Source organism: Papaver somniferum, chromosome 9, assembly GCF_003573695.1.
Source record: "Papaver somniferum cultivar HN1 chromosome 9, ASM357369v1, whole genome shotgun sequence".
In the NCBI taxonomy this organism is placed as follows: domain Eukaryota; kingdom Viridiplantae; phylum Streptophyta; class Magnoliopsida; order Ranunculales; family Papaveraceae; genus Papaver; species Papaver somniferum.
Genome location: NC_039366.1, coordinates 9,906,327 through 9,931,733, shown reverse-complemented (window position 1 = coordinate 9,931,733; position 25,407 = coordinate 9,906,327). Strand labels below are relative to the sequence as shown.

Here is a 25,407-nt window from a genome sequence, read left to right as displayed (position 1 = left end):
TTCAACCAGCTCACCAATTCTGCTGATTTTGGGCCCTAAGCGGTTCCTAACGTCCCCAACCCAGTGGTCGAGGAAGGAAAAAAACATCTCAACGCCTGCAGGAATCGGTAAAACGAAAAATGATCTCGATAGATTTTTTAGTTACATATTTCTTTTTTTTTTTCTTACTTTTCCACACCTAGGTCTGTCGTTGGAATACTAAGTCTTGAATGCCAGAAACTTACGGAGCACTCGTTCAATCATCTTAATCTAGAATTCTAGAAGTTTCAGTTTAAAAAGGGAAAAGACTTGGGAGTTTAAAATAGCAAAGATTATTGATTAGGGTTTGAGTTTTAAAAGTTTTGAAAGTCTAGGGTAAGAGTTTCATTATTGATTAGGGTTTGAGTTTTAAAAGTTTTGGAAGTCCAGGGTCAGAGTTTCATACTTGTTAGTGTTTTGATTGTTAGTATCATCGTCGTCGTTTGTTACCTCGATTAATTGTATTACTAAGAATGGCATCCTTGATACATAATCGTTATGCTTCTACTAAATTCGATTGGATCATCAACGACTTCGCGAAGGTGAACTCTGAAGAAGGACTATGCTCTGATGTTTTCTCTCTTGGTGGTTTCGAATGGTATGTCATGTCTACTCCTAATTGCATTGATTATTATTTATTTATTTTTGTTTGTTTTTTTTCTTTAAAATTTATTCTTGTTTAAAACCCATAACCCTGAATTTTCAATGTTTTATAGGCAAGTACAGATCTATCCAAAGGGGTATGGAGATGTATTTGAGTACTTGTCAATATAACTTAATCCCTGTGGACTGGAACAATTATCCGACTGCAGAGTTCAGCGCTTCCGTTCTTAATCTATACGATCCTAATGAAAGCGCGACAGAAGGTATATTTTCTATAAACTAACTTAACACCGTTGTTAATCTAAATTATTTATTTTGTACATACGCTGCAACATTACACGTATAATATATATATTTTTTTTACTATGTAGGATTGAAACACAAGTTCGACAAAGACGGTAATTACGGTTGGGGTTCGTCGACTTTCATGCCTCTAAGTGACCTCCACGACCCTGATGAAGGATACATTGTGCATGGTACATGCATTATTAGAGTTGAGGTTTCATGTAGAATAATAGACGATTTTGTTACCGAATACGACAACGAGAGAAACGCAGAAAAGGTTATGCAATTTGGTGATTATCCAGGCGCCGGACAACCTTTTGGCAAAGGACAAGATAAAAGCAAAGTTACTTTTCGCGATGACAAGCAGGAATTTGAAGATATTGGAGGCTTCCATATTCTGGAAAAGCAAGCGCCGCTATATAAGCAGATATGGATGAAATATGGTCTTCGACCAATGTTATGCCGATTGCCTCATATCAGGCCCTAGTTTTGGTGGTTAAAGACTTGATGAGTTGTATCACAGATATGAACAAGTGCCATTATGTAGATTTATCAGCTGAAATGATTGAGAGATGGGAGTATAGGTGTAAAACGTGCCAGCCCGGCACAACCCAGCCCACAAAGTCACGTGCTTGGCGTGCTACGTGTTGTGCTGGACTGTGCCAACAATTTAAACGTGATGTGTTGGGCTGTGTTTTATTAGTCAAAAGCTTGGCACAACACAGCCCACGGGCACAGCCCATTTATTCACATGCTGTGCCGTGCTGTGTTGTGTCGGCACACGTGCTATACGTAATATACCAAAAAGATTATATATATTAAGATAAAAAACATAGGCAACCCACAAGTCTGATTGGTGAACCACCAGTCCAGCTTACAAGTTAAAAAGGAAATGGGGTATACCCCATTAACTAAACAGGAAAAAAAAAAAGAAAAGAAAAAGAGCAAATATTCAGCAGAGAACAAGCTCTATACATCCAAAATATGCAATTTCACCATACTGAACAAAACCTTGTAGTTGTGGGGTAAGAGAAAACATCTGATAAATGTACATCCAAAATATAGCTTTACAAACTAACTGCATCCAGAATATAGCTTTACATAACTGCACATTCCAAGCATAGCTAATCAGCAGCACAAAAAGTATTTGTAAGCTTTCATGGCTCTGCGAGATCCATGTCAAAAAAGTGGAATCACCTGTGAAGAAACATTTAGAATGAATTTAATCACAAAATAAAATGAACAATGATTTATAATGTTGATGGAAAGAATTGTTCACATTTGCCCAATTCCAGTACTCTACAAAGTGTTTGTTGCTTTAAGCTAGTGTATCTTAAAAAGGGGTAACAATTGAAAGAACTAAAACAAAACAATAGGATACTATCTTTACATACCTTCCAGTGACAATTTAACCATCGAACCTTGAGAAGACTTCCTCATATTCATCATTAAACTCCTGTCTTCTCTTCCGAGCGTCATTCCAATCCTTTGAGCACACTAAAGCATCCAAAATATCAGGGGAAAGTCGGATCCTTTTTTTGCTCAAAATTTTCCCACTCAAACTAAAACAAGACTCCGAAGCCACTGTTGATGCAGGCGGAGTCAGTAAATCACGAGCCATAATCTGCAAAATTGGAAAACTATTTCCATGAGTATTCCAAAATTGCAAAATATCAAAATTACTCCCCAATTCCTTACTTCCAAGGAAAACAGTGACATCCAACTCTAAATACCTAACAAGTTCAGAGATTGAATTGGTATTAGATGTGCCACTTGAAACAGTGGTAGAACAAGTTGATAACAATCTTTCTGATGGATCTAGTTCACCAAAATCGGATTGAGATTGGGCCACAGTAGTCAATCATGTCCAGTTCATAGTCAGAATCAATAAGGGCATCCAATATTACGGTTTCATAACCTTCAATTGCTTTCAACATCATGTAAGTAGAGTTCCATCTATTATGCACATCTAATCCAAATGATCTAGGTTTAAGAGCAAAATTTTGGCAAGACTTCTTAAATTCTTGTAACCTAGAAGGAGCATGAGTAATGTAAAGGATTGCACTTCTAATTTTTCTAATAAAGTCCAAGTTATCAGTTTCGTCAATCACCTTTATAGCATCATAAACTATCAAATGAATGATATGACATGCACATCTAACATGAAACAATTTCGCAAAATCAGGATATGGAGGCACAACAGAACGCTGAAAACAGTCAATAGCACTAACATTTGCAGCAGCATTATCCAAACCAAGACTGAAAAATTTACTTTCAACACCATACTCTTTCAAAATATTTAAGATAACTTCATGAATATGGCGACCGGTATGAGGATAAGGAATAGTACGAAAAGCAATTACCTTTTTGATTAGCATCCAAGATTTAGCATCAATATAATGAGATGTAACACAAATATAAGGAGATCCATTACATCCTGTCCACATATCCGAAGTAAAAGATATACCAGTAGCATGTGAAGCAAATTCAGCAATCAAAAGGTTTTTCCTTCCATCAAATTTCTTCACAATATCAGTTCTAGATGTATTTCTACTAACTTTTTTATAAGCAGGTTGAAGATAAAGTTGAATAAACTCCTCAAAATCCTCATCTTCAGCTAGAGCTAAGGGGTTCTCGGAATTTACAATGAAATCAACTAATCCTTCTCTCATTCTACTCTGACTATAAGTAAAATTACCTACCCTGACTATAAGTGACCAGTCCCGCTATTAATCTCAGGTTCATTACTAGTTTTGTAGTCAGTCATACAGTGTTTGCATACATCCCTTAATACCAAGTTTCCCTTAAACATAACCTCTTTAGTTTCAAAATGAGCCCAAACTTCGGAGGTTCTTTTTCTTGTTTTAGGAAGAGAGGAAGGTGCATTCTCCTGACCAGCAGGGACTTCCCGGTTGGCCTCAAGCATATCTAAATCTATAGTACTCAATGGGTTAGTAGATTCACCAGCACCAGATTCCATAGCTTATAAACAAACCTAATATAAATTGGAGAAAAACAGTAAATTTATAAAATAAAAGGGAGTCAAACTAGAGCGATAAGCAAGATTTCAATCTGTGGGACTTGATTTAATAGCTTTCTTCACCAAGTACACCTGAAAATGTCAAAAATAAATGGTGTTAAACCAAGCACATGCGGATCAATAACCTAACCAGGTAATATGTTAGGAAAATAAAAAAAAAAATATATATAAGTTTAGATCAGTAACTTAAACAGGAACATAATAATAGGAATTGATTAATCTGCATTGAAGGCTTCATCTTGTTTGAAGAACACCATATCTGGAAGGCCAAACATAAACATAATATGTTTAGATGGAACACCATACAGGTTAAATGAAGCATTTGGTAAATATGAATTGCAAATAAAAATCAGAAATTAATAAGTAGGAACCCCAACACAGATCGATTAAAACAAAAACAAAAATGCAAATCAAACATTTTAACAAACACTTCATGTTCGTATTCTAAAATTAAAATCACAAACACTTCATCACCAAAAAATGCATGAAACCTCTTGAAAAATCACAGATCTAAATAATACAAAGTCCGATTGAGTAAATTACCAAACCAGAACTCAAAAGACTAACTTAAGGAAAAAAAAACAAAACTTGAGCTTCAAATTGCTGAAAAAATCCCACCGAAACCAAATCTTGTCAAGTAAATATAAACAGATTAATTAGACGGAATGAAAATAGAGAGAAAGAGTGCTATCAGAGAGTAAAGATAAAGACATTAGGTTAGATTTGTTAGAAGATTTACCAGCGGCTGCCTGGTTTTTTTTCTTCCCAAGGGTTTGCGAGAAAGAGAAATGAGAACTCAAAATTTTCTATTCGCTTATAATACTAGTTTTGTAGTCAGTCATACAGTGTTTGCCAACATAGGTCGTGTCTAGGTAACGGCATGATAACGGGAGTATTGAAACTAGCTACGTGTTAGTACTTCTAGCTATGCACGTGGTTTGGTTATAGACTTATAGGTAATGGACCGTCAAATAATAAGGGGTTTGACTAGTAGGCCGTGCTTCACGTGCTTTTCGCGTGCTTTACACGTGCTGTGTTTTTACCCGTGTTGTGTCGTGTTGTGTTGTGTTGTGCTTTTAACCGTGTTGTGCTGTGCTTTTAACCGTGCTGTGTTGTGCCGCGTGTTGTGCCGTACTGATGTGCCTATTTGTCGGGCACAACACAGCACATTAAACAAACGTGTTGTGCCCGTGTTGTGCCGGTCACGTGTTGTGCCGTGCTGTGCTCAAATATAAACGTGTCGTGATGTGCCATAAACGTGCTAGCCCGGCCCAATTTACACCCCTAGATCATGGGAGGATATGATAACAGTGGCGGAGAAACTTGAATTTAGCATCGGATGGCTGCGGGAAAGATTTGAACATGTGAAAAAAGGGATGTGCGGGATGCAGAATGTTAAAACTAAACTGCTGGAGCATGGTAAGCGTTTACGCGCAATAAAATCAAGGATAAGGGTACTCAAGAATGCGAGGACAAAGGCAGAGGTTGAGCCTATTTCCGAGATGGATGACGTGCGAGAGAAAATATCTGGGTTACTCTCTGAATCAGATACGGAAACCTATCTAAAATAGGTGACGATACCCTGCTTGATGGATTGCTAGATGATGGAGTATATTAGCTAGACAGTAAGAAGACTTTTAGGAGCAGTTTGGGTTGTTTTTATTTTTCTCCTAGAACAGTAAAACTCTATTTATTTAGTATTTTCAAAATCGTTTAGCTTAGCTAATGTGACTCACACTAGGGTGACAGTAGTTCATTAGTAATATGAATATTTTAATGTTATCTTTTTTCTGTTTTATTGCAAGAAGTTAATCCAGATAATATTAATGCCTTTTATTAGGATTTTTCACTTGCTAAATTGCAAATTCTGGTAATGGTTGTGCTTGGTGTGAGGATCATTTTCAATATTTTATTTTATGTCAATTTTATTTTTTTAGGAAAATAAGATGTCATGTCAGGTTCGTCCTCACAGCCAAGCATGATTTCTGAGGAAACTATACTTGGGTGACATGCATGAACATTTATGCTCATAACTGAGGTTTGATAAACTTGGATTGTTGGTACGTCGGTGTCAAGCCATAAAATCCACAACTCAATAACATAGCGAGCCTTGCTGCTTTGGATTTCTACACGAGTTGGAAATCCATTAAGCAGGTACAACTGATGACCTTCCCAAAGCGGACAGTCCCTTTTTTTTTTAGAATTCAGACTCGGTTTTAGATGCTTGAATTCTTGGTGGATGTGCGTATTTACTAGCCAGCCGCTTAACTATCACTTGCAAAGTCAGGTTTTCTTTTCACAAAGAAGAAACCTAAAAGGAAGGTAGCAACTTCTAGAAAGATCTTAATTCAGGAATCTCAAGGAAAATTTTGAATAACTGGAACAACACATTTTGCAAGTCTATGAGGACTTTTTTGGATGACAGTCGATCTGAAGAGCTAGGGTTAATTTACAAATTAATTTGCTCTTTCCACCGCGACCTCACCTCCTTCAGTTCATCCTGAAGGTTTTGTATTAACGTACAATTTACCTTGTGATCTCCATAGCTTCCAGATAAGTAGTGATTATAGCTAGACAAACCAAGAGGAGACAGCAAAAAAAAACCAAAAACATAAAACCTCGTATAAATACCTCGTGTTACTATTTGTGCACTGGCAACAATCGTGAGCGCCAAAGGTAACCCCAGAATCCCCGTCCAATCTCTGAGATTAAATTTTGGAGGTGTCCAGATGATCACTATCAAAAAAGTAAGAAGACAAATAAATGCATGAGTATCATGTCATACAAACACATCGTACAAATCTGTTAAAACAAACTCCAACTCCTACGAAATTTGAAAAATCATCGACTAGCTAAGCTACAAAGATATATATATAATGATACAACAAGAAGTATCTTAAACCCCCAGGACCACTTCTTTATGTTCTCTAACTTCTTTGCAAGCCACTTCCTTAAGTTCTCTAACTTCTTTGCAAAGTGCAGTTTCAAGATCTCTAGCAGTAAGGCTCTCCGCTCTTGTGCTTGAGAAGAGATGTTTCTTGACCCAACCTATTTAACACCGCAAAGAAAAACGAAATAAATAAGAAGAAACGATATCACATATACAAACTACATATCTAGAGAGGGGATTACTTTCTAGGTTCAGGAACAGTTTAATGGATGAAAGGATGAAAGAGGTAAATGGCAGATGCAGGGTCGATTTCAACGTACTAAAACGAAATATTAATAAAATCTAGTTAATAACAAGCTTAGAAAAGAGAAATTCATGTCAAATTTCTTAAATACTTATACCGATGACAGACAAAAAAAAATTAAAATATAGTAGCGAATATCTAAATCAAATTAGAGCTTCAGCAGAATCCTATATACGGTTGTATATGTCGAAAAAAAACCAAAGTCACCATCTACAAAACCTTTTAACTTGTGACTGAAATAAGTTAAACTTTAACCTGTGTCCTGTGCAAGATCAAATATAATTCTATTATTAATTTATGTGAAAACTACAGCCACACCCATTTTCTCACCTTCCACCACTGTCAAACCCACGCGTGTAAAAGTTCACACGCGCACCCAAAATCGGCGTATAAATTCTGCCGAAACCCAAAATTTTCAAAATTCAGTTTTCTTTTTATTATATTTCCAAGTTTAACCTCACTTTATGTTTTGAGATTTTGTATTGAGATTTTGTATTGAGATTTTGTTCTGAGAGATTGAGATAGAGCCGGAGCGAGAGCTGAAGTATTGAATTATCGAGAGTTGTGAAGGAGCTGATTGAGAGATTCAATTTACTTAGCAAAGATAATCTGAAATTCAAGCTAAGGTTCGTTCGTTTTATCTTTGATTCTGATCTTGTTTAACTTTGATTCTGATCTTGTTTAATCTTGATTCAATTCTAGGTTTTAGTTTCTTTAAGATTATGATCTATTATTTTAAGTTACAGAGTTTAATTTAGGTTTTAGAATGGATTTTTAGATATTTTAAGCTTGTTTTTGAATTTACGATCAATGCAGATCTTTTCGATTCAATCTTTTAGTTTCGATTTCACAGAGTTCCAACTCCATTGCATTGTACTCATCTCTAAAGTTCTCCTAAAACTGCAACATGTTTTAATAACACTCATCAGGGAAGGCATAACTTTATATGCATATCAGGTTATGCAGATACTCTAAACAATGCATAACTTGTCATGTAGTCAATGTTGGATCTGCATAAGATGTTATGCATTAAAACAATAAGTGACGCAGGGAATGCTTAACAAAAACAATAACACTTCTTATATGCATAACAAGTTATGCAGATACTCTAAACAATGCATAACAGGTCATGCAATTATTTTTGGATCTGCATAAGATGTTATGCAGTTAAACAATGTTCGTATTTTCTGCAGTTAAACAAGTTATGCATAATAAGTTATGCAGTTCTGCATGTTTGCTTTCATATGCTTGAAATATACATTCATTCTTAAGGTTCATAAACAAGTACCTCTAAGCTTGAAATATGCTTCTTGAGCATTGCTTTCTTCATTGCTGCAAATTCCCACCTTGCAGCTCTTGGTGTAGCATTGGGATTAACCTTGACAATGTCTGATGATGATATCTCAGCTATGTACTGCATAACTAGTTATGCACATTTTCTTTGTACTACATAACTAGTTATGCACATTTTTTTTGTACAGCATAACTTGTTATGCATCTGCATAACTGATTATGCACATTTATTTTTGTGCCACATAACAAGTTATGCATCTGCATAATTGGTTATGCACATTTTTTTTGTACTGCATAACTTGTTATGCACATTTTCTTTGTACTACATAACTAGTTATGCATATTTTTTTTGCATCTGCAGTGATTTATGATAAGCATAACTGCATAATGTCTCTTATGCATTACTTTTCTCACTTTTTCTGATTATGCATCAGTTTTTTTAGATGCATAAGACATTATGCATTATTTTGTTTTAGCTGCATATTGTCTTATGCATTACTTTTTTCACTTTTCTGATTTATGGATTTTTATGCACGTGCATAATGTCTTCTGCATCATTTTGTTTAGTGCATAAGACAATATAAGGGAAAATTTAGCTGCATAACTTTTTTTCTGTTTCTTCTACTTGATTTTTTCTTCTTCGTCTGTTTCATCCATTTTTGTTAAAATGTATTCTAGGGTTTAGTCAAAAATGATTTACTTCTTTGAATCATCGATTTTAAATGATTTATTTCTTTAAATGATGGAGAAAAAATCTTTGCAGATCCGTTACAGAGATTAGTGGAGGAATAGGGAAAGAAACCGGCGGAGAAGAAAAAAAATTATGCCCAAAAACGATGAAAGGTAATAGAGTCTTTCAGTACGTTTTAAATATTTTTAAATAATTATGGCTGCGACTGTATCAGAAATTAATTGTGGGCCTGGCGGTAAGATTTCTTTTTTTTGGACCTGCGCCTAAAATTCCCTTAATTTAACGAGTATATTAATTTTCTTAAGAAATCGGTGTAAATATATAAGAGTTTGTACCCTAATATTCTGCATCAGAAATATGTTCCTCATATTAGCCAAATATATACAAATTGGGCCCTAAAAGGGCTCTATGTGCAAGCCCATGTACAACGAACTAAGAAAAAAATAGCTAGGCCTCATTAGCATCATACATGGAAGCCCATGTGAAAGGGTCCAAGTAAAGTCAAGGAGGTGCCAGCCACTCAGCGTTGCCTCGTCAGCGACTCCGTCCAACCAGCGTCGACCACGTCATCAGCAGCTGGGCACTGACGTCAGCAGATGCTGATACTGTTGGAATATTATGTTTCTGTTACTAACACCGTTAGAATATGCCAGGAATATTTCGTTCACAGTTAACGACGTTAGAATATGCCAAGAATATTTTGTTACCATTAAAAGACGTCGTCAGCATTTTCCGTCATTACGTCAGCATGACATCATCATCGTCATCAGCAGCAGGTGGCCGACGACTGTATCTTTTCCGGCAACGTTAATAGCAGCAGATTGTCAGAGACGGCGACTTCCTCGGCGACGGTGGCAGCAGCAGTTCACCAGTGGCGTTTTTCCATCTACCGATCCCGGCGGCTCCATCCGGCCGGCCAGTTGGTAATGTTTCAGTGTATTGCGACGCCAACTTAATTCCATAGTCCTGATTCAGTGGATTGCGTCGTAACTTAATTTCAGAGTCCTGAATCAGCGCATTGAGGAATAACTTAGCTACGTGGCCCCTGGATTTTTGCACCCCGAACTTGTATACTGGCGGATGTTTACGCCCACCGAGTTTGACTGAGTCGGCTGGGTGGGTCTAGCCGAGTCGAGCCATTGGCTGACTGATGTTTCCGCCCACGCTTATTTTCCTTGTGGATTTATACACCCACTGTGGGCTTGAGCATACTTCTCCTCTTGGGCTTGACATTTGAACACCTAATTGTTTGGGTCAATCCCTTGCACCTTTTGGTTTAGCTGATTTCCGCTACTCTGTTAAGCGTAGGGAGCCTTAGCCTTTGATGGTAGGTCGAGGCCACTCCATTCATCTCGTGGACCCAAGATCGCCCGATAATTGTTGTGTAAGGTGATAATACATCTACCACACAGAAAGTTTTTAGGGTGTGGATTGTCCCACCCGGATTTCTAATGTCACCTCGCCTTTAGGGCGAGTTGTGGATCCGTTGAAGCCAAATATGTTGTAGGTGGAAGGTATCAGGAGATCGTCTCTAAAACCCATCTGCTTGAATGTTTCGTAAAACAAGATCTCGACGGAACTTCCTCCGTCGATCATGATTTATGGCATCGCCCAAGGAGATGTCTTTGGTGTTTCCATCTTGCATTCGCATTCAGGAAGTGCGATAGCTATCGTGACCACTAGGGGGTCGTTGTGGTTTCGCCCTCTGTCTGGTGCCTCCGAGGTTGAGAAACTGATAGGTAATTTCATCCACTCCTCTATCGGGGCTCTCTAGCGACACTATAGACTTCATCAACCGCGAAGTTGCGTTTGTGAATTCGTCCTATAATATTTCCTTCACGTGTGGGGATTACGATTGTCGAGTGCGATATTGTATTGCACCCTAAATATTGCGACTCACAAGGGATTTCCACCCGATGTACGGGTGCCCCTGCTACGAGTGGGACCACTGGTTGCGCGATATACTCTTGAAGCTTTCCTTCATCGATCATATCTTGCACCATCTTCTTCAAGTCCCTACCGAGTCTGTCGTGTGGCTATGGAATTGATGGAACTCGCAGAAGTCAGTTCTGTTTTTATCCCGCTCTGGCTGCTGACCTATGTTTCATGGATAAGTGATTTTATGCTTTCCGTCAATCTGTTTGAGGATCTCAGATAGGGGAGTGTTCAGCTTCGTGTAGACTGGATCTACGAACTTTCCCTTCTTTTGTTGGGCCTGTTCTCGCCCTTTCCATCCCCCAGTCCTGTAAGGACCCTCAAGCTCGTCAACGACATTTGACTGGTCTAGTGATGATCAAGAGACGATTTAATCGTCAATGACTCGATTGGTTTAACACGACCGTTGGTTAATAGGATTAATCTAACATTAGTTTACATACCAAACTAGAATCACTGAAAGTTATCCGAATTGGATTACTTAAACGCATCATTCGGATATCAGAGGAAGAAGATATCGTCGGATTATTATAAAGGGTAAACTAATATTTTTGCTTTAGACCGACCCAGGCTGCCATTATCCGTTTCTTGGGTGCCTTAGTAAATCTCGTTTGCCTCATTATCAACACATGTCGAAGAGAAATTATTTCTCTTATTCTTCTTATCTCTTTCTTCTTCTTCTATTCTTCTTCGCTTTCTCTCTGGCGATTCTGGAAGTTTTGAGAGATGAAATTAAATTATGAGATCGTGAGGATTGAGTGGAGATCAAGGTATGCTTGAGGATGTCGATGTTGAATCGATTATTGTACTCAGAATTCACAGAGAAAGGTAATTCGAAGATTGAATTTAGAGTTTCTGTTTTGATTGATTTCGTTTGTGAAATTGAGTTTGTTTTGGGGTTTCAATTCTTGGGTTTGTTGTTAATTAGAATAAATGGGGTTGTATAAGGTTTAATTTTAGTTTCTCTAGGAAATCAGTTTCACAGGTTAGGGTTTGAGCGAATTGAGGATGAGGATTAGGGTTTCTGAATTGGGTATTTCAGATGAGAATGATGAACTGAGAAGTGGTGATTGAATTCGATTTCTATTTGGAAATCAATTGGTGTGGTCTGTGTATTTTGCTGGTGATGGAGATGATCTATACATATGGAGTTTCCTGGTTGTTTGATGGGTTTTAGAAGTTCAAGCAGATAAGCTAACATTTGAGAAGATTTGACTGAGTTGAGCTGCAAACTAAAGAGAGAAGTTATAATTGGATTCTTCTGAAATTAGGGGTTTTGAATTCGAGAATTGAAGAAGGAATAAATGGATGATGCATTTGTGATAGAATTGGTGCTCCAAATGAAATGCGAAATGAACAAGAAACAGGTTGGTTCGTTGGAGTTGCTTTACAGGGAGTTATTGATAGTGATGTTGGTAGAGTTTTGGTTGAATGCTAGGTTATTATAAGAAAGAATCACTGATAAGTTTGATTGGTAATTGCTGATTTTCTAGATGTACAAGTTGAACTAGAAATGGGTTGTATTGAGATAATGTTAGTGAATGAAACTGCAGTTGCTGGTGGCATGTTTATGAATTTGAATTTGGAGAGCTGAGATGTATATGCATTACAGGGGAATGAGATGAGTATGGTGATAATAGTGGCTGGTGGTATCAGGAGGTGATGTAGCTTATGGGATGTATGGAAAAGAAGAAAGAATGTTAGGTTTATGAATTTGCAGTTTAGCTGTGGTTGTTGCTGTTGTGCCTAAAAAGGAATGGCAGAAGTGACCTGAGCATGGTGTTGGTATTGCAGGTGTTGCTGAAGTTTTAAATTGAAGACCTATGAATTGCAGTTGTGGATTGTAGGAATTTATAATGAGAATGTTGCCATAGAATAGTAGCTTGATGGTAACTGTTGAGTTACAATTGAAGATTATAAATGAACTGTTAGGGTTTATGGTACAGAAATGGTGCTGGTATTGGTATTGCGGGTAGTGATGAGTTGATACAGTGGATGAGGATAATACAGTAGAAGTTACCGAAATTCAGGATGTGTCCATATGTGTATATAAGGGTCTGAGTCAGTCTGGAATTGGTTATGGTGTTGCTGTTTTGCTTAGTTGTGTTGAGATGAGTTGCGAATGTAGCTGTTGGTGCTGATGAAGAAGTTTGTAGCTGTTTTGAATTGAAACTGCAGGTGGTAGTGGTTTAAGGGTTACAAGACTTTGTATTGGATTTGACATATGTGTGTATAGATGGGAAGAGTAGGAATGAAGTTTTGGAGTTGATGATGTTGAAACTGAAGCTAATGATGTTGTTGTTGTTGAAAGCTTGTTTGAAATAAAGATAAAAGTTAGATGTAGATTATAGAACTAAGTATAGCTTAAATGTGGTTATCTGTGTGGTGTGTGTGTGTTTTTGTGCATTAGAGTTCTTGGCCTGAGCAATGGCTCTGGCTTGTGCTAAGGCTTTGGCCTTGTTTTTTAGACCTATCAATCATTCTAGTCAGATTGTCTGTCTGACTCTGTCCTTAGCTGATTTAGGATATCTGACTGAGGTGAATCAGCCTAACCCTGAGTTGACTCATTAACCAGACTTGACTCAGTGGACCTTGACTTTTTGACCAAGACTTGACCTTGACATTAGACATTGACAGTTAGTTGACTAATTGACCGTTATTGACCGTCAGTTAACCCAGTTGGACCAGGCCTTAGATTAATAGGCTTGTTTAATGGACTTGGGCTTAGGGCTAGTTTTCCTATCTGACATTTTGAACCTTATGGTCTGAATCAACCGTTGGTTCCTTCTACAAAGTTGTAGATATTCATAAGACATCTATTGGACTATAGAACCATTCTAATTGAATTAGTAAATCTTTATTTGTCCTAAAGATAGATAATGAAAAGGTGTAGAAACATAAATGGGCTTAGAACCATTAGATAGTTCACTTAGCCTATAACTAGAGAATTGTATGAGATTATGTTATGAGTTTTTTGGCTAATCTTTAGAGTGCTTATGTGATTAACAATTAATCTTTATTAACAACGATCGATTCATCGGATGAACCAGTAGATTGAGGAATTCAAAGTAGGAGTGGCTTGTCATCAAATCAGGTGGGAACTCTGTAACCTTCTTGTAATCATTGAGTTTATCTTATCTGCGAGCATGATGAGTTCTTATTTTCGGTGAACATGAAGTTTGTAATTGAATGGGTATGTTGTGTGATATGTATTATGTGGTTCCCTGTGAGGAGTGTTTGTGATTCCCCATAGCTTCTTCCTAAGTTCTAGAAGGGCGGTAACTCATCCGTTTGCAATATTACTTACTTATTGCTTAATAAGATAGAAGGACGGTAACTAATCCGTATGAAATATTACCTTAGAAGGGCGGTAACTCATCCGTTTCGATAGTATATATACTATTTTATTTCACTAGTACAAAAATGGCTTTTCATCACGGTAATTTACCGTGACCAAAGGTCTATGGTCACGGTAATTCATTTTGTAAGAAACCGTGTCCAAAGGCTGCGAGGCCAAAAGTATGTCATTTGGTCACGGAAAAATCGCGTGACTATTTAATATATTTCACCGTGACAACTGCTTCTTTAGTCTTGTCATTTTATTTCACCCGTGACAAGTTTGTGTTTTGGACACGAAACATTTAGATTCACCGTGTCCAAATTTGCTCATTGGTCTCGGAATATATTTCCCTTCGTGACCAATCTGTGTAATGGTCACGGATCTGTAAAACTCACCGTGTCCAAATCAAGCATCTCCATGAAGTCGTGCACCGTTTTTATTATTAATATCGTTCCCAGAAAAATCTCCAAAGTGGTAACCAACACTAAATTGGATTTTTATTAATTATTAATCAAACAATATTATCCTTGACATGAATTTCCATAAGCATATATACAGATGATGCTTACTGTTAACAAAGACTAAACAAGAAACGAAAGATGAAATCCCTATTTACAATACTGGTATTACTTGTAATGACTATTACCCAATGGGAATCTAATCACGGAAGTGATAGTTGTGCACACACTCACTCCCAGCAGAATGCCTGACACTTCCATGTTTGTCTTACTGAGAGCATTTGTTGAAGTGATCACAGCTTCACAGGTGTGGTTTCTTTATCCAAAAAGACCTCAGTGAGATCATAGGAATAGATTAATGAAATACTTTAAATGAATTTAGTTAGTGTGTTTAAGTCTCTGACATCCTATATGTGGCATCTCCATTAGCAGCTTGGTGTGCCTGGAATCGAATGGCATGCTGCCTCTGCATATCTTTACACTTTACCAGAAATTCCTGAAATGTACCAAATTTGTGTGATTCACCATTTTATCATATTTCTAGATCAAACAATACAACTAAAGTTCTTGGTCTGATATATCAACGATATAATGAAAGAAACAATTTGTATGTCGTAAGTTCAGTTTATAAAATTAATGATCAGAATATAACCTGAGCGAACTGCTTTTCACTACGGATAACTGTTGTAGGTCTAAGTCAGATAGCCAACCGTTTACCATTTCTGAAGCTCCAATCACCAGAGGAAGTAGCAAAATTATTTTGACTCTAATTTGTTTAAGCTAAATCTACCCAACACACCATACTTGAGTAACCAAGTTGACTGTTTTCTTCATTCTCTGGTCACATGTAGGTGGATATAATCAATTCAACCAAAGGGAACTACAGCCGTCAAGAAGAAGTTGATCCATACAATATATATTATGAAGGTATTTTGATGCAATATATTCAACAAAGACCACCGGGAGAGACACAAGTCAAAAGCTCTTTCGAATTACTGAAATAGCTTTACAGAAGCATTCAGAAAACTTGTTTACCTTTATCGGAGGGTACTTCGAGAAGGGAGCATGATTATGGGCCAACTCTGTAATTTGTGTACACAAAGAAACTTCACAAGAGTAGATAATGGTTCTTATAGGCATACGAGACAAGGGTTCTCTGTATCGGTAGTTTTCATGCAAAGTAAAAACTTCTATACGGTACAGTAAGAAATAAGAAATACCCACTTACTTGAAATCGTACCAACATCCCGGCTCCAAAACATTTGAGCCATCCCTGTAAAATATGGGAATGTTTCCAATTTCAAATTGTGTACAACAATGAAAAAGAAAAAAAAAAACAAAAAAAAAATGGAAGAAATAGTAGGTTTCACTGAGAAAAAACGTGTTTGAAGAGGAAAAATAACTGACCAGCATGGAGTTACTATAAAAGTATTACTTGAGCGTTGCCTGTCACCCTTGTAAAATATACAAGTTGAAACACCGAAATCCCCAATCTTCACTATTCCATCGCTATCAAGCAGTGGGTTAAAAAATAGCTAGAGAAACGAAAAATACACAATGAAGGATGGTAACAAAAGTATAAGCTAGTTCTAACAAGACAGTTCCATACCTGATCGTTGGATGTCATTCCTAGTGTTGTTGAAACAATTTAACAACTATCAACTCGTTTTTCATATTGGTAAATGGAAGGGGTTCACAATTTGTATCTCCCTTGTATGATAACTTAGGACATTGTTGAGCATCAAAAGTAAGTTTATTTGCTTAAATTTCCTGCAGTTGTGGGTCCTATAGTCTATGTTTTCAGGAGAAGTATCCGTACTAAAATCAATTTGAATATAACGATCATCTATTTTATCTCTAGCACGTAGGCTTACTTCGGAGACATGGAGTTTTTATTGGAAAGCTTTAGATGTCGGTATAATGAGCCAATGTTTTTGTGAATTGTGTATTTCCTGTTGCCAGGCCTCGCACAAAACACAAACCCTGCGGTCAACAAGTAAGATGCTTAAGAAACTTAAAGCATTATTCTAAACTTGCATCAACACTGACTGTCACATTATTAGAACTGATGAAATATCTGTAGAGATTTAACATAAGGATACCCTTTCTGAGTCCTCCACTATCACCTGAAGTCTGATTCTCAGGAGTGTGAACAACTTCATTTCGAACACACCCACAATGACCGTTCACCCAGTAGTTTTTAATAAAGGATATATCTAGTGTGAATTCAAATGATTGATGCAAGGGCGCCAGTTTTATATCTTCTCTAGCTGAACTAGATATCGAACGCAGATTATAGTTGCAAAAAAAGGAAAAAAAAAACTAAGAAATTTGTGAATGTCAAACTATAACTAGGATTATTTTTGATTATGGACTTGGAAATATAGGACTTAGAGTGATTTTTGAGTTTTTCTTACCGGTGGTGAGTATGGAAGATTTAATGGCATAAGGAGACCAAGCTGGATGGAATGACTTGACGTAAGCAGCAACACCAGCGACGTGAGGTCATGACATGGATGCACCTGACATGATGTTGAACTTGGAATGCTTGGTATCACCTTCTATACCACTTATTGACCTAAGCGGAGTAAATTCTACCAAAATGTCAATGCCTGGTGCCGTGATATCGGGCTGTTCAATAACATTAACAGAAGGAAATCAGTACGATGGAATGCAACTTTTAGCAACTCTAAACATTTGTCAGAAGTTTCATAAACCGATTTGAATTTTTACAAGCGCTTTTCTAGTGCAAAGATGTTAAACTTAAACCTAAGGAAGGAGACTAATACCATTTTAGTGATATAACATTCTTACTTTGAGTAGATGACATGAACCAGAATTAGGCCCTCGCGACGAAAAGGATGCCACAAATGGAGCTTTGACCTTCATTTCTTGGGTACGCGAACTATTTGGCAAAGTTTCCAGAACCATATCTAATAAGAATTCACATACAAATCCCTAAATTAAAATGTAAAATCACCATAAATTGATTAAGCACTTGAGTTTAGGCCTCTCCTTCTCAAATCCTAGAAAGGTAATTCGAAGGAATTGTGAAGAATAAGTCAGACCTAAACGAAAATGCGTGACAAGTTATTTGAATTGGCACAAACACCATCTACATATAACACATTTAGTATTCCTTTTGTACAGACGATAATAATCAATTCATAGAAATGGATTTTGCGTCTATCATGATATTAAATTAATTGAACGCAAATTTTAAGTTTAACAATAGAGTGAATATGTACCAACACCACCATCAATGATCAGTAGACCATCATTGTCCTAACAAAGACGCAAAATTCACTATCATCTTCACATATCACCTATCTGAACCAGATCAAAACTAATATCAAGCTGGAACCATGATGGCCAAATGGTAGATAAATTCTCCTAAATTAAGCAAAAACATATTCATTACATTCAAACAAAATAATGACAATTGTAAATCTAGAACATAAAAAGAATGGATTTTTGTTCTTAACTGTTTATCCATCATGGTGATAACGACAACCGAACATCTCATTACAGCAAGGGAGAAGGGCCTCGAAATTCACATCAACATTCTGACATAACTATACTAAAAGTACACATATCAATCCCTGATAATTTTGAGTACAACCAAATCGATAATTGGGTGAAATAGAAATTGGGGTTCTCTTCAACAATTGAAGATAAAACTAACTTACCTTTCACATAAAAAAAGCATGGATCGCATGTACTCTAGCAATGCTTATTTTAGGGTACCTATTTTCAAATTCAAACACAATCGAAATTGGAAAAAAATAATGTGTCATGATTTCAAATAAGAAAACCCTAATATACAAAAAGGAATTCAGTAATTTAACATTTGAGCAAATTATTGCGTTCATTAAGTAAAAGCGAGCCAAAAATTAACGCCTTCAGACTCTTACCAGAAAAAATCCAAGCTTAATGAACATCAGTTTCACCATCAAATAAAAAAGTGCGTTGATTACTGCGTCAACCTCTATTTTAACAATAAAACTTCATATACTATCTGATCTAGGGAGACAAAACATTGACCGACTGATTCGAAACTTCCGATTGATTACGCTTAGGAACATGAAATCAGATCGAACAGTCAAGATACAAAAAGGTTTTTATTTGGGAATGGATGACAGAGAGACGAGGAAGCAAAGAGGAACGATTACCCTAAAACGTAAGAAGGTGAGCAGAGGTGTAGGATATCGTGGAAGACGGGAGTGTAGAAGTTCAGTTAAGAACCAAAGAAGTTCTAACTTTTGATCGTGTGTAACATTGTGAATTGATTTAAACTTAATGTACATTTGACACGCGTCAAATGTACCCGTATCCAATGAGATGTGAAATGGTCTCGGAAATACATTTACCCGGGAAAAACGTAGCTTTAGTCCCGTTTATAGATACAGACGTGACAAGGTCAACCATGACCAAAGACCATAATTGTACTAGTGTTTGGGGAATTCACTCATATGCATATCATACTTGATTGTTCAGTCTTAGTAGTATGACTGGGATACTATTACCTTGACTTAGGAAGAAATTCTAGGTTCATGACTGGAGATGGTCATTATTTGGAGACTTTGGTCTACGAATAATGATTGGGCCTTTTGTGAACCTGTTGTGTGGGTTCAGATCATGGTAATTAAAATCTTATTATATTCTAGACTTAGATGGCGGCATTGAGATGTATGAGGTGTACGCATTCCACAATAATATCTTACGGTACCTGGATTTCATGATATCATTTGAGACTGGAGTTATTCCTGGAATCTTCTTCTCCATTGAGTGAGACGAGGTTAGGATAACATATATTTAGGTTGTTTAAGTCAATTCTCGTAGATCCATCCAGTGGTGGATCTTTCATGGATATTGCCACGATGGACGCAATATCTGGGGAAAAGAGTTGAAGCAATCTTCTGCTTCGTGTTGTATGTAAAAGATGCTATCTGCTTCCTTCTATTGTTCTGTTTCAATTTCATTATGTTTTATAACTGTGAAGCATGTTAGTGATTACTTGAAAGTTATATGTTTCCATTGGGCACCCCTTTGGGATGATGTGCTCACTCGTTCCCACTTCAGTTTCAGTAATCAGAAGGAAAGGTGCGCGTGAAGATATGTGTTTTCGTAGCTTAAAGCTTTTTATCGAATTAGAGATGTAATGCTAGCTTCCATTATGTTTATTCCGTGATTATATTCTATTTGTAAATCAACTCACTATTGAATATGTATCATTAGAGAGGAGTTCTTGAATTTATTCCAGAGTGGGTTAAGATTCGGGTTAATCTTTGTTTAGAACTTCTTTCTTAGTGTTTAATTAGATGGTTTAGATCCTTATTGTCTCATTTTAAAATTTAATATCAAGGATTAGTCAGCTACCAGCTTAGGGGGCGCTACAAGTCCGATGCTTATCGAACTGAGTTGATCCGTTGTTGGATCGCCCCGCTCCTTGAGTTGGCACCTAAGGGTTTTGTGGTTCTACCACATTTTCCCCTCTACTAGTTTCTTTCACCAACTTATCGTAAGTACCGTCTTGAACTTTCCCAAATTCTTTGGCATGGTTTCGTACATGCGTACGAATATAGGATCTGTCTTCCTAAGACTGTTTTTGAAGCCCAAGATTGCGTAAGCTTCGGGGACTTTTCCAATCTCGGAACATAGTTTTCTCCATCGTGTTATCAGGGATCGGAGTGACTCGTTTGGCCCTCGGGATATTTAGAATAGCGCGTCAACTTCGGGTCGGACTCTTCTATTGTGAATACATGTTTCTAGAAACAGCTCAGATAGGTGAGCAAATGACTTAACCGAGCCTTTAGGCAAGTTGTTGAACCACAGCAGGGCTTCGTCTCTCAGACTAGCCAGAAAAAACTTACACAACACTACGTCGTAATGATCCCATTGGGTTAGCGTCATGTGGTAAGTCCTTAGGTGCTCGATCGCATCTCCAGTTCCGGTGAATGGTGTTGTGAACGTCGGTAGGGAGCATTTCCTTGGAAATGGAAATCTCAATAGGTTTTCAGACAAGGGGGATTGTCCTGCTTCTTGCATGACCTACGCCAGCTTCTTGCTTTCTAGCTTTCATGTGGCTTCTTTGTACATGGCCTCGATCCTACTGAGTCGGGCTTGCAACTGATCATCGTTTCGCCTCGTTTCGGCCTTCTTATTTCTTCCCTGAGCCCTCTTGGGTGGGAAGGAAAGTTAATGGTTGCGATACCTTGATCGCCCTGAGTGCTCGTCCGATTGTTCAGTATATGATACAATCTTAGAACGAGTTGACTTCAAGGTATCCTCTCGCTTGGGATTAGCGGCTGCGAGATTCTCGGCCTCACAGTTGGTTTTGACTTCGACTATTCTATTCTTGTCTCGCCTGTGCTTGGGATCAACGTCTGATGATCCCTCAGACGGGTTATCCTCCTGGTTGAGAACGCCCCTACTTCCCTTGGGAAAGCGATCCGCTGTTTCCTCGTTCGAGGTGTCAGGGATATTGATTCGTTCATCATCTTGCAAGTTTTCAAAAGGGTTTTCCTCCTCGGTGATCTCCTCAACGATAGCGAGTGGCACCTTCTTCTTTGCTTTACGTTTCAGTCTGCGGTTTCTCCGTTCTAGCCTCCTATTCCGTTTTTCTAATATTTTCATTCTCTCATCCCGAGCATCCTGTGCTTTCAGGATGGCTGCGATAGTCGCATTGGCATCGCCGAGGTTGGAAGGGTCGTCCTTCCTGGCCTCATTGTTTGTTGTTTGCCTTGGAAAATGTTCCAACCCTCCTGGTTGGGTTGGATGGACATCATCATGCCTCTCGAAGGGGTTTTCCTCGCCTTCGGAGCTAGAGTTGTCAGTTAGTCCTTCCCGATACTGGTCATCGGGTTGTCCCTCTCCTGGGATCTCATTGTTTAGCATGGTCTCGCCTGGCTCCATGTCATCGTAGATCGTCGCGTCACCATTACCTTCCCTGCAGTATACGAAATAATACTTAATTTGTCTCATCTTTCAGAAAAGTGGGACCCTAGATTTGCAGGTCACGTGCAATTACTAAGTCATAGTTCAGACTGGACAATTTAGTACAAGAAGACTTTGCAGTAAATTTTGGAGACATGTGAAAATGTCAAAACATTCCCTACTTGCACAAGGCGTTAATGATGAAGGAAAGGTGTTTTATCAGTTCCCCTTTTCTCGAGAAACATACCTCCTTCATTATGTCATACATCTTATAGGGAAGAGACCAAATTATGACGATTTGAGCATATCTTCCCATTTTAAGAAATATTTCTCATCATCTTTTAACTTGGATCTAGGACAAACTTTTGAGTTTGATGAATGATTATGTACTCATTAACCTTTATTATTGACTTAGAGTTAGGTTTCTAAGAAGAAATTTGTAGGTTATTTTGAGTTCCTTTAAGGATGAAGAACAACTAGGTCTTTCAACTTTCACATGAAGATAATTTCTTCCATGAAGTCTACTGATTAGCATTCCTCTTTCCGACTCTTTCATGGAGGAGATCGTTTGAGTGCCGAAGTATCAAAAACTTCATTTTCACTTTGACTTCAACTCTCCTGAGTACCTTAAGAAAGATATCGGAAGCTGCTGCTAGACGAAAAATCTAATAAAAAACTAGCGAAAAACTGTAGATCTGTTGATTTTGAGGTTCTTCTAGACTTCACAGATCGTGTAGACCATATTTGAGTCCGAGTTCTACTCATGCATTTTAACATAAATCTACCCAGTAGTATGAAAAACTACTTCTCTCATGCAGATTATGAAATCAATATAGAGATGTTACTAGGGAGGTAGAATAAATCTTCATACCTCCCTGTTTCTAGCGGCAAAACGTAGTTGCATCTTTTCTGATGACTACACCCAAGTAAGATTTAGGAATAAAAACTTCTAAAACATATAAGATTCAAGATGAACAAGATGTAAAGAGCATGAAAAGTAAAAATTAACACAAGCATATAACGTGGTTCGTCCATGAAGACCTACATCCACGGGAAAGAAGATGTTTTCTTTATTGATTATAAGGTCTTACCCTTGAAAGAGCTACAAATATCGCTTAGATTCCTTAATCGCTCTCTATCTAGATCTTTCTCAGGAATTCTCTGTAGAAAGACCATCTAATGATACATAAGTTGTCCATCTCCTTCTACATGGACTGGTATTTATAGGGAAATTAAACTCGTGGAGGCTTGATCGTCCGAGCTGGTGGAGCTATCGTACATCGCCTTCGCTGTTTCGGACTGGTTCTATACTATCCCTCGTGATGGCTTTCTTGGTTCTCCCTCTGAGTTGTCTCGCTCTCCTCCAGATCGTGTAGCTCTTCTTTGGAGAACCTCGTGTTCCATCACTTCTTGGCTGTAGTATAGGTCATCCGAGTCTCCTGTGACGATGTAGATCTGCCCACATCTTTTCCCTTATCCTTCATTAAATGCGGTCCTTCTTTTTAGACTTGACCGTCTGAGCAGATTAGACTACTCCCTACGCGCGTCGTCTATGTGACGTTGTAGCATGTGTCTCGATTCAGACGAACTCATCTTTTTAGAGTATGATTCGATGCTCCTATCTCATCATCTTATTGTGGATTCACCCCTTAGAATGTTGACACGTGGCCATCGGGTATTTTACCCCGACAGTTTGAATACTTGTCATTATACTTAATCCCTATGGACCCTATCAAACTTCCGACTGCAAAGTTCACTGTTAGAATTCATAATCAACTCAATCATAGGAACAGGAAAAAAAAGGTATATTATCTAGACATCTGAAACAGTGAAACCACTTCAGCCAGTATATTAATCTATTTTGCGTACACGTTATGACTTTTTTGTTTTTGTTTTGGTCTATGTAGTATTCAAATACAAATTCACCAAAAACAGTATCGATGGCCATGGTTGGGCTGAATTCATGCCTATAAGTGAACTCATGAACCCTGATAAAGGATACGTCTTGAATGATAGATGTCTTCTTAAAAATTAATGTTTTGTGTGAGACAACTGTTGATGACGAAGTTATTGAAAGCTTCGATATGTTGAAAATATCTGATTGCAAGAAGGATGACGTGCCAGAGAAAGGATATTGAAGGATGATACCCTGATGGATGGATTGCTGGGTGATGGAGCATTGGAGCATTAGCTAGATAGTATAACTCTTTTTAATAGTTTTTGCAGTTTCGTTTAGTCAAGCCAGTTATATTACATTAATAGCAGTAGTAGCTAGTTGGTTTTTCTTCTTTTCTTATTTATTTTTCTCTGTAGGTTCAAGATGGGCATTCGTGATCTCCATGCTCCATCTTGAAGGAGGGTAATAGGAAATAATATAGGAGAATATATATTTAGGAGATACGCACATTAAGTTGTGAGAGTTATATTAGGAAAGTGTTTATGTTTAGAGTTTGATCTTAGTTAGGAAAGTGCCTTGAGTGGTCGTCAAGTTTGTGAATAATATAAATAGGTCGTTGAGCCATGAAAGTTAACACACCAAAAGATTATTATCAATGTAGTCTATTACTTCCGCGCGTTTATGCTCTCCTCTCTCTTGATCGATCCTTAACATGGTATCAGAGCTAGGTGAGAGGAGAGCGAGAAAAAGTTAGAGAGCTTTCGGTTTAGGGTTGAAAAAAAAAAAGATGCTGAAACGAGAGAAGATTCAATATGAAAGAGACTTGGTTCTCTTTCATATTGTGAAGAAGAACTGTTGCCTACAAGGCATGATTTTCGATGGGCATTCACCGTTAAGTTGTGAGTTCCGCGTTTAAGGAAAAAAAAAAACAACAGACTTACCTCAACATTCCCCATACAAAACCAATTCGCATGTTTGTTAGGAGCCGACAACAAAACCCTAGACCTCCTTAATCTCTTTCAACTCATCTTCTCGATGACCCGTGCTGCAAAAGAGACAGCGTCGAAGGCGAAAGTTGCACCTGCTTTCAAGGAACTGGATAGAGGGAGAAAATTAGCTGTATGGGTTATTAGGAGGACTGGATCACCAGGTGATCATGAATCAAGTGAGGAGGAGGAACCAAAGTATCGTCGGTTTGGCTTAGGGGAAAAAATTTCACCCCAAGCTAGACTTGCACCTTTCACTGATCTAGCGGAGAAAAGTTTGCACCGCAAGTTGGAAGCTGCTGGGGAAAAGCGAGCTGCTGCTAGGAAATTAGAAGAAGAATTGAAGGCTACATATGGACAAGCTAGTGATGATGAAGATTGCAAAGTGACAGATAGCAGAACCAATGCTTTTACCAGATGGAAGGTGGCGCCTGTTTTTCCGAGTTTGCATGGCAAGAAGAAACTAAAAGGATGAGGTCTCAAATTTTGCAGGTGAAGTATACTGCATAAAATATCCAGCCTAACGCAGTACTGACCGGGGAAAAAAAGTGTTATTGAAAGATTGTAACAGTATGAGATAGGTGTTACAAAGGCTAACAGTTTCAGAAAACTGTTACAGATGAACAACTGTTACAGATGAAGAGTTGCGTGACAAAAGGATGTCACAGTTAAGTGTTATTGAAGATTGTTACAGACGCGTAACAAAGAAAGTGTGATAGTAAGCATGACAA

The 25,407-nt window shown here is 37.8% G+C and overlaps 2 protein-coding genes across 2 annotated transcripts; both read left to right on the top strand.

Moving 5' to 3' along the window:
• The first annotated feature begins 491 nt into the window (after positions 1-491).
• On the top strand, positions 492-1,393 carry LOC113311337 (ubiquitin carboxyl-terminal hydrolase 12-like). The gene is made up of 3 exons (XM_026560176.1): positions 492-603; positions 735-884; positions 993-1,393. The coding sequence occupies exons 1-3, from the start codon at positions 492-494 to the stop codon at positions 1,391-1,393; spliced, it is 663 nt and encodes a 220-aa protein (XP_026415961.1).
• A 23,332-nt stretch (positions 1,394-24,725) lies between these two features.
• LOC113311336 lies at positions 24,726-25,151 on the top strand. The gene has a single exon (XM_026560174.1). It carries the CDS (start codon positions 24,726-24,728, stop codon positions 25,149-25,151), a length of 426 nt encoding a protein of 141 aa, XP_026415959.1.
• The last annotated feature ends 256 nt before the right edge of the window (positions 25,152-25,407 follow it).

What these genes read in the sequence shown, in the direction of transcription:
- LOC113311337 (XM_026560176.1), top strand. Translation starts at nt 492, where the DNA reads ATGGCATCCTTGATACATAATCGTTATGCTTCTACTAAATTCGATTGG. An exon ending in CTCTGATGTTTTCTCTCTTG is followed by an intron (nt 604 to 734) that starts GTGGTTTCGAAT and finishes AATGTTTTATAG; the next exon opens with GCAAGTACAGATCTATCCAA. An exon ending in TAATGAAAGCGCGACAGAAG is followed by an intron (nt 885 to 992) that starts GTATATTTTCTA and finishes TTTACTATGTAG; the next exon opens with GATTGAAACACAAGTTCGAC.
- LOC113311336 (XM_026560174.1), top strand. Translation starts at nt 24,726, where the DNA reads ATGACCCGTGCTGCAAAAGAGACAGCGTCGAAGGCGAAAGTTGCACCT.